Here is a 9,931-nt window from a genome sequence, read left to right on the forward strand (position 1 = left end):
ACAAGAACAAACTGGGAGGAGGGTAGAGAGAATAGTGCAACAATGAATGAATGGAAACCCAAAATCTCTGTAAATGTTTATGAAAATTAATAAAAAAAAAAAAGGCCACGTTAAAGAGAAAGCGTCCCTACTTCAGGAGACTCTTCATAGGCCACAACATTTGACTGGGGTGGGGAGGGCAGTGTGGACATCAATAGCTTTTTATATACATGTATATTCAGTTGAGGGAAACAAATGAAAGGACTTTACTACTTGTAAAAATAACAATAAGTAGATTGTAAACATAAGAAATCATACTGTTCTGATGAAAAAGTACTTTCTACAAAACAAAACAAACAAAAAAAGTGATTGCAAAGACCATGGCCTGTATCAGACGTACCTTAGTCTCCAGAGAGACACCATTGCTCTTCAGTACTTTGGAGAGGCCCCTAACAGCAGACTTTCCCATGGCAATGTGCCTTTTAATTTCCTGGCTGCTGGTGCCAAGACTGTTGACTGTGAAGCTAAGCAAACTAAAGCTGTGAACAATCTCAATCTCTTCACCATCCATCCTGATGCTGCCACTTGGCCCCTGTACCTCATAGTTGTATGAAAATATCCAGTAGTAGTTAGATCCTAGCTGAAAGAAGAGTACCAGAAGAATGATTATCTGTGTTTTACTGACTGCACAGAGGGGTTTGTTTTTTGTTCTTTGTTGTGTTGTTTTTTTAATTGGAATTTATTAATTTATTCAGCAAGAGTTCTTCATCCAGCCCACAAACGCCTCACCATGGGTTGAGGCAACTGCTCTTCTCTTTTATAATTGTGTTGCTTTCCCCCCTTTTTATATTAATTTTATTATTATTATTTTTAATGAAAATTTAGAGACTTTGGACTTCCATTAATTCATTATTGCACTTTTCTCACTGCCCCCGCCCCACTCCCCACCCCCAGTTCGTTCTTCTCTTTGAAAAGTAAAATTCTTTCATTGTTATACAATCCCTCCCCCCAAGTCCAATCCACTATGCAGCCTTCGTTCTGGACTCCTGTCATGACAATAATACCTAATCATATATCCCTTTTAAATAGTTTTCTCCCTCATCTGTTTCAATGCAGTATACATTATTTATCCCCTCTTTTTTTAGGTTCCCCCCAATCCCAGTGTCAGTCCTGTTACAACAGTGGCACTATGCAGTATAAGTCCTTTTGTGACTGAGATATTTCACTCAGCATAATGTCCTCCAGGGTCACCCATTTTGAGTAATATTGCATGAGTTCCTTGTTTTTCAATGCTGCATGGTATTCATTGTGTGAATATACCACAGCTTCTCTATCCATTCGTTTGTTGATGGGCACTTAGGTTGTTTCCAACTCCTTGCTATTGTGAACAAAGCCACGATAAACATGAGTGTGCATATATCTGCTTGGGTGGCTGTTATGTTTTCTTTGAGGTATATTCCCAGTAGTGGAATTGCTGGGTCAAATGATATTTCTATTTGCAACTTTTTGAGAAAGCGCCATACTTCCTTCTGTAGTGGTTGCACCATTTTACACTTCCACCAACAGTGAATAAAGGTTCCATTTTCTACACAACCTCACCAGCATTTATTGCTTGCTATTTTGTTAAAATTTTGCTATTCTTATTGGGGTGAAATGATATCTCATAGTTGTTTACCGAGAGGAGTTTGTATGTTGTTGTTACATGCTTTTGAGTTGCTTGTGACTCATTGTGACCCTATATACAACAGCTCTGAACCGTACTCTATCTTGAGCCAACTTCATTGTCTCTGACACACCTACCCCCATTACCCCAGTCACTGAGTCAGTCCATCTCATTGAGGATTTTCCTCTCTTGTACTGTCCCTCTACTCTTTGAAGCATGATGCTCCTCTCTAAGGACTGGTCCCTTTTCCCACCATAACCGAAGTATGTCAGACAGCTTCAGAATCTTTGCTGCCAAGGAGCAACCTGGTCTCACCCTCTCTAGGAAAAACATGTTTGTTCTCCTAGCAGTCCATGATATATTCAATACTCTTCTCCAGTACCACAGCTCAAAGACATCAATTCTCCATCATCCCTAGTCATTGTCCAGCTTTCTGAATCATAGCAAGTAATTGCTAAGACTATGACCTGGATCAGGTGCACCTTAGTCTCCAGACTGACATCGTTGCTCTTCAATACTTTGGCGAGGTCTCTGACAATAGACTTTCCCAGTACAATTCTTCTTTTAATTTCCTGGCTGCTGCTATCAAGAGTACCAAGAGTCTACGGCCATACCACCCTGAACACACCGAATCTCGTCTGATCGTGGAAGCGAAATAGGGTCGGTTGGATGGGAAACTGCCTGGGAATACTGGGTGCTGTAGGCTCTTTGGCCTTTGGCCCCTCCTCTCCCTCTAGAAGGGTAAGCCTAGGAAATGAATCAAAGACCCAAGGCTTTAGTTAGAATTTTATAACTGCAGTATGATTCTTTTTCCCCCAGAAACTTAATGTTTACGTGGCAGTAGTTTTCTTTCTCCCACTAATAGGTTGCACTCTTTCTCCCAGATACTTTTGCCATACTAAAGTGTTGGTGCTTGATATAAAATCTAAATATATTTACAACTTTATTTCTAGATGCAGTGGTTCATTTTATGACACAAATATTGACTGTCTTAGCCTTCATTGGTAGCCTTTTGATTAATACCTTCTTTCCTAAATCTGAATTCCAGTTACTTGGCAAATATTTATGATTTAATTATGGGTCAGGTAAATCACTGAGTTGTTTCATTATCCGTTGGGTATTAAGTGTTTTCAACTGGCCTGAAGTCATATGACAAGACACATACAGTTAGGGGTCACCATCTCATCTCTAAATACTGCTCTGAAGGTGAGCCATTAAGTAGTCTTGTTAATGCTACGTCAGTTTTCTTCTTAAGTCATGTATAAACAGAGAAACATTTCTGGTTGTACATTACAGTCCTTTTAAAAATACTGAATTGCTTGCCAATGTGTAGTAATTTTTCTAAGTTATCTTTTTTTAATGGAACTTATTTTTTTTTACAGTTCTTTCCATTTAGTTTCCCCTGCCCCCATTCATTCATTGTTGCACATTTCCTCCCTGCCCACCCTTCCCCCCAGTTCATTTTTCTCTTCGAAGGAAAAAAAAAATTCTTTCATTGTTATCCAATCCTCCCCCCAGCCCACTTTCCTATTGATTGACTGACTGATTGATTGATTGTATAAACAATGCCTTATGGGTGAAAGGTGAGGGTGGGCTGGGCCTCCAGGTAATAAGTAACACGTACTTGCAATGCCAGGGCCAGGAGGGGAACTGGGGCCACTTGGCCCCTGGTGTCAGGCAGGAGGATCTCTTGGGACATGGTTAAGGGTTACCGAGGACAGAGGAAGCAGCAGCAGGTATGGGCCCCCTTCCACATGGCTCAGTCTTGTCCCACATTCAGGGCCCACCAGGCTGGGAAAGGTGGACAGGTGGCGGGGCAGCTTCTTTGGGGCCAGGGCAGGTGGGTGGCACAGCCTCCCAAGGCCTGGGTCTGGTCTAGGCCCCAGCCGGAAGGGCAAGACTGGTCCTGGAGAACAAGTGAGCTGCTCTGTTGGTCTCAGCATCCACAGGGCTGAGGGGACACAGCCTGTGCACTCCGGGGCTGCCACAACTGGAGTAGAGAAGCATCACTGTACTGAATGCCTGAACCCATCCTCTCGGGGCCTAGCTCACCTGAGTCGATCTTGTTCAGGATGGTCCAAGCACATTTCAGGAAGGCCTCCTCCATGTTCTTTGCCTGTGAGTGCGCTGGTCTCCAAGAACATCAGCTCATTCTCCTGGGCAAAGCGGGAGGCCTTTAAGAATGTGACTTCATGCTCCCACTGTCCACTTAATATGCATTTCTTTTTCTGTAATCTTGTCATGAAAATAATATCTAATATTATTTTCCTTTTAAACAATTCTCTCCCTCATCTGTTTCAATGCAGTATACATTATTTATCCCCTCTTTTTTTAGGTTCCCCCCAATCCCAGTGTCAGTCCTGTTTTATAACAGTAACATTATACAGTGTTTGTCCTTTTGTGACTGATATATTTCACTCAGCATAATGTCCTCCAGGGTCATCCATTTTGTATAATATTTCATTAATTCTTTGTTTTTCAATGCAGTATAGTATTCCATTGTGTGAATATGCCACCGCTTCTCTATCATTCGTTGATGGGCATTTGGGTTGTTTCCAACTCTTTGCTATTGTGAACAAAGCTGCAATAAACATGGGTGTGCATATATCTGTTTGGGTGGCAGTTTTGGTTTCTTTAGGGTAAATTCCCCCTGGTGGAATGCTGCGTCAAATGGTATTTTTTCTAAGCTATCTTAAGGGGAGAAAAATGGGATTTAAAGAATGAAGGCAAAAAGAACAACATTCCAGTGTTCTTTCAAAATGTAGAATATTTTTGATGCTGTAAGTAGGGCATCCTAAGGCTTTAGGACTCAAGAATTTCTGAATCAAATTTAAACTTATCTCCTCATTGAGCCTGTGTGGTAAATGATCCTGATAGATGCCTTAATGTTGAGCTGTCTTCATTAGTTTTTGTTGAATGTTTCAATGTTGTTCCCTAAAAACGTAAGGGATAGGGAAATGAGTATGTGAGCGAACTTCTAATTTCTGGTTGCTTCGTTCCTTATAACCTACCTCTTTTTGCACTTTGTAGTCTTGATGCTAATACTATTATCTGACAAGTTTTCCTTCCTTGGCTTTTTTTGTTTTTTTGCAGACTGACACCGATGTAGTAGTCCTCACAACAGGAGTTTTAGTGTTGATAACCATGCTACCAATGATTCCACAATCCGGGAAACAGCACCTTCATGACTTCTTTGATATTTTTGGCCGTCTTTCATCATGGTGTCTGAAGAAACCAGGTAAACTTCTTGCTATATACCTGTCAGACCCTAGTAAGTGAATGTTTTTTGATTCATAGGTCATAAATGATAAGGGGCAGGACATGTAGAATTTTATAGCTGAAATGGGTGATTTTCACTGTTTGGATGAAGAAATGTTTTGGATACTGTCATTGTAAGCATGTTTAAGAGCATGGCTATTGAGATACTTTATTCTGGTTGCTTAGAAAGATGAGGAGAAATTGAGTGGTAGAATATAAAACTTTCTGATGATCAGTGATTAAACTGAAAACAACTTTAGATCATAACTGTCTGAGACTGACCTTACTTAACATTTTTATATTTCTCTACTTTTGTTTTGGGGCAGACCACGATCTCTCAGTTCTGAGCACCTATTTATTTCATATATAGAGGGAGAAAGGAAAACACAGCATGTCCTAATTAGCATTCTAGTTTCAAATGATGTGGGGTGGTTTGTTTTTGGTTGTTGGGTTTTTTTTTCCATGTTATTAGGTAGCATAACTCTCAGAAGCTTTATACATAAGCAATTTGGAATCTTTTGGTAATCCCAGCATGAAATACCAGTATCAAAAGGGTGAAATGTGTAAGACCCATGATACAATACTGTGGCTTCCTGTGCAGGATTAAATAACCAAGCAGAAGATCCATATGATTTCAATTTATTTAAGAGGATTTTCATTAGGAAGATGAAATGGTTAGTATGTTATTATGGAGGAACTTAAAGTATATGATAGACTTGGACTTCTCCAGAAGCTCTAGATACAGCTAGATGAACTAAATGTTCAATTTCTCCCATTCAGTAGTGTTTATAGCTCTTTTGGTTAATTAATTTCTGGATAGTAGTCTTTCATTCTTAAACTTTAAATTTACAGATAATACTACAAACTGATTTTAAAAAGCTTTCACACATTTATTCCACAATTATTTGACTGCCTCTTACACATTAAGTATAGGAGAAGGCAGTGAGGATTCATGGAGGATAGTCCATGCCCTCTGAAAACTCAAGTTTAACTCAGTGATGAAGAGGTGGAATTACAAACTTAAGGGAGAACAACTGTCATTATAAAAATGGATCAGTACTTTAAGTATATCTGAGATCTTTCTTGGGAGACAAAAGCAGAGATTAGCTTCGTAAAAGCCTTTGGAGTTCACACTAAGTCAATTGAATTCTGTCTAGAAGTCATAGGGACCCTGATGAATTTTAAATTAGGGTTGTCAGGTGTGTGCAGATTTTATTTTGGAAAACCAGTGCTCTCTGGAGTGAAGTGGAAGTAAGTTAAAGGTCTGGCTGGCAATTGTAGGTTTGTGTCAATTTACACATGCTAATCCTGTGTCCAGCTAAGAGTCTCCTTTACACGATTTCCTTTTTTAGGCCATGTGACAGAAATCTATCTTGTCCACCTCCACGCCAGTGTTTATGCTCTCTTTCACCGCCTTTATGGAATGTACCCTTGCAACTTTGTCTCCTTTCTACGTTCTCACTACAGTATGAAGGAAAACTTGGATACTTTTGAAGAAGTGGTCAAGGTAATTTCAGCTGCTTGTTTGAAAGCATACTGTTGGTTGAGAGCCTTTTTTAAAAGAAACTGTTACCTCTTTTTAAACATTGTTACTTTTTTTTAATTAAGGGGAAGTCCCCCTCATTCATATACATTGTATTTCACACATTCCTTTGAGATTGATAGCCTTTTGGATTAAATGGTAAACAGGAAAATTTTGTAAAGAAATTCAGCTTTTTTTAGTGGTAACAACTTCATTGAAATGTAATTCATACACTTTAGAATTTAACTGCACAACTTCCCCGGTTCAGTGGTTTTCAGTATCATTACAAAGTTGTGTCACAACCAATTTGAGAGTATTTTCATCATTCCAAAAAGGAATCCTGTGTCCAATAGCAGTCACTCCTCATTTTCCCCTGGTTTTTCTACCTCTGAGCCTTAGGCAGCAGTTAATCTACTTTCTTCCTGCTTCTATCAATTTGCCATTTCTATATATTTCATACAAATGGTGCCAATACAATAGGTCATCTTTCAGAAATAGCTTCTTTCACTTAGCATAATGACTTAAAGATACATCCATAGTATAGAAGTATTTTGTATAAGTATACTTGAGAAACTGAGCCTTTCATAAATTTGTCAACTCAAACTTTTCTAGCCAATGATGGAACATGTGCGAATTCATCCGGAATTAGTGACTGGATCCAAAGACCATGAACTGGACCCTCGAAGGTACAGAAACAAAACTGTTTAGTAATAGAACATTTTCAAGAATCTCTTGAACAATTGAAAATATTATCTAGGGATGTAGATTTTCTTCTGCATACAGAATCATTGCATTTTGAAGGACTTCCTACAATTTTGTGTGAGTTTAAAACATATTTCTAACAGTTTGATGGTTAATAATTGTTTTAGCAGAAAAATCATATTGCAAGTGCTTACCCTGCAGAACCTCACAAAAGCTTACACATTAGTGATACCAGGGATCTTGCAAGGCAAGAGGTGAAGGATAGGACTCAAACAAGTGGATTGTAGAAAGTCTATGTATTGAGTGGCTGGGTTCTTTAAGTCTTTCCTCTGCCTACATAGCCAGGTGGTTACCATTCACAGTGAGTTCCCTGTGAAAGTTCCCTGATATAGTCTCTGGAAAAATGGAATTGGAGAGATTCCCGATTTGGGAATACAGGTGTGGTGAAGCTGAGATTGAGATGGAAAGGAGAGAAGTAAATGAAATTTTACATGCTGAGCTCAGCTTGCTCTTCATACTTTTCTCTGGTCACTGCCAGATTTATGCTCCCTAGGCAGAGGATTGAGCCCTTTTTGGAGAAACTGACTCACAGATACTGACATTTGATGATACCCTACTGGCAAAACTGCTCACTGCCTGATCCCCCTCTAGAGTTCTCTCTCGTCTTGCCACAATCACTGCCATGCAGAGTCAGCTTAAGGTGATTGCTTGCTAAATAGATGTTAGAAAATATATAGAATGCATATGCAAAGTTTGGTTATATTACATGAACACTTAATGTAGCCACTATACACTTTTAGAAATAGAACATTACCCATACCTTAAAAACACTCTACATAGAAAACCCCTCAAAACCAAAAAATCCCTCTATATAACATCCCCTCCTTCAACTGCAAACATAAGAGGCAATTGCTATTCTTGCTTTTCTTTTATTGGAGCCCTGACAGTACAGTGGTTAAGCTGCTAACCAAAGGGCTGCAGTTCAAACTTTCAGCTTTCCTGAAAGAAAAAGACATGACCATCTGCTTCTGTAAAGGTTTACAGCTTTTGAAACTTTATGGGGCAGTTCTTCTGTTGAGTTTCTGTGAGTTGGAATCAGCTTTACAGCAAGTTTCAGGGATTGAGTTTTTGTTTGTTTAAGCTTTGATTTTTCTTTTGCTGCATGCATTGTTTGATCTTGAAAAGCTGACTAAGAAGCCAGGGCTAGTTAAGGAAAAAACCCATCATCTCACTACAGATGAAGTCTTCCCTGCAGACAAAGTGGTGAACATTGTGTCTGAGTCTTAGTATGACTTAATCTTTCTCAATAGTGTAGAGAGTCTTCTTGTCTGGGACAGTCAGTAGACTAGCAACAACTGAATTCTGAGAGACATAAAGTTTAACCTAGTCAAAGGGTCTGGCAAGGCCTCTCTACAGTGAGAGTCAGTATTGGATGTGCTATTGAAACATGATCAGATGAGGCGACTGCTCTGTGTTTTATGCTTTTAAGCTTATGGTGCCCTGCTTCCAGCTCTCAGGAATAGGTTAAAGCAGAATACCTCTATGGATGAAATGAATGCCTTCACATGATCTAGGTGAGGAAGTGAGAATAGAAACATCATCAGAATGTGATCAAAATAAGTTAAATACAGACCAGATTTAGGCCAGGGTCACCTGAATACTCTTCCCTTTGGTAAAAACGTAGCATATATAATCTTGCAACAATAGTAAATGCAGCCCCCCCCCCCGAAAATATATGGTAGCATGAGTGGTTGCATGTGTATGTATAGAAAAGTATAAAGGAGTGAGTGCACATTCATTTATATGTGTATATCTAGAGGCAGATGAGTATCTTTGTGTGTACTACATGTATTTCAAACCACAGGGGCAGAGTTTTGGAGGCTTCCTAGGTACAGCCAAACAACTCATGGTGTTCGTTTACTAGCTTATGGGTTTTAGCACCATAATTTTAGGGACAGCTTAGTCAGTTGGTATAACTTAGCTAACAGAGATCATATTCTTACTTGAATTTGTTGAGTGGTATCTGAAGTCTTTAAAAAAAAAGCTTGTGAGCAGCCATCTAAGCTATAACTATTGGTTTTACTCCTTGTTTTTAGTTGTGATTTTAATGAAAGTTTACACAGATTTTCATTCATTGATTGTTGCATCTTTTGCCCCTTTTGTTTCTCTACTTTTATGGAGCAAAAACAATATTATCAATTAAAGGATCAGAGAAGAAACCAATCTGTACTGCAACTGCTTCAAACCAGAGAGCACAAAAATTAGATGCTGTCAGTTCTGACCATGTTGGCAAGGGACATGATAGAAGGTTCCAGATACATTGGAAGGAAAATGTAGAATAAAACTCAAATTCCTTAAAAAAGGACAAATTTATTGGACTAAGAGACTAGAGGAACCCCCCAAGACTTGATAACCTTTGAACATGGAATTGAAGTGTTCTCTTTGTCAGCCTTCAACCAAACAGTAGGTTGACTTACAAAATAAATTTATAAAGGCTGTTGAGTAAAGGCCTCCCTCACAGAAAGAAGTGTATAATATGAAACTAAATGTTAACAGAAGCCAAAATAAAGGTGAGAAGGCAAGGAGAAGAAGGGAAACTAGATCTTTGGAAACAGAATGTAAATAATGAGAATACTGACACATTGTTAAAATTGTAACTGAGGACAACAGTTTGTATAAAAATTGTTAAAATGGAAACTAATTTGCCATGTAAACTTTCAAATCAACAATTAAAACAAAATTCTTTTTTAAAGCAGGGATTATGATGATAGCCTGCAGTATATCTTTATACCTTTTTTCATTTTTAA

At 38.8% G+C, this 9,931-nt stretch overlaps 1 protein-coding gene across 2 annotated transcripts in view; it reads left to right on the forward strand.

Annotated features, from left to right (window-relative positions):
* Positions 1-9,931, forward strand: part of TSC1 (tuberous sclerosis 1) — an 85,787-nt gene that overhangs the window by 45,084 nt on the left and 30,772 nt on the right. For both annotated transcript variants that reach the window (XM_006894412.1, XM_006894411.1), the window contains 3 exons: positions 4,736-4,880; positions 6,253-6,407; positions 7,035-7,108. In XM_006894412.1, coding sequence (XP_006894474.1) covers positions 4,736-4,880; positions 6,253-6,407; positions 7,035-7,108 — 374 coding nt within the window. The remainder of the gene's footprint in view (positions 1-4,735; positions 4,881-6,252; positions 6,408-7,034; positions 7,109-9,931) is intronic.

The sequence above is a fragment of the Elephantulus edwardii genome, unplaced genomic scaffold (genome assembly GCF_000299155.1).
Source record: "Elephantulus edwardii isolate Elephantulus edwardi_28Jun2011 unplaced genomic scaffold, EleEdw1.0 scaffold00141, whole genome shotgun sequence".
Taxonomy (NCBI): Eukaryota; Metazoa; Chordata; class Mammalia; order Macroscelidea; family Macroscelididae; genus Elephantulus; species Elephantulus edwardii.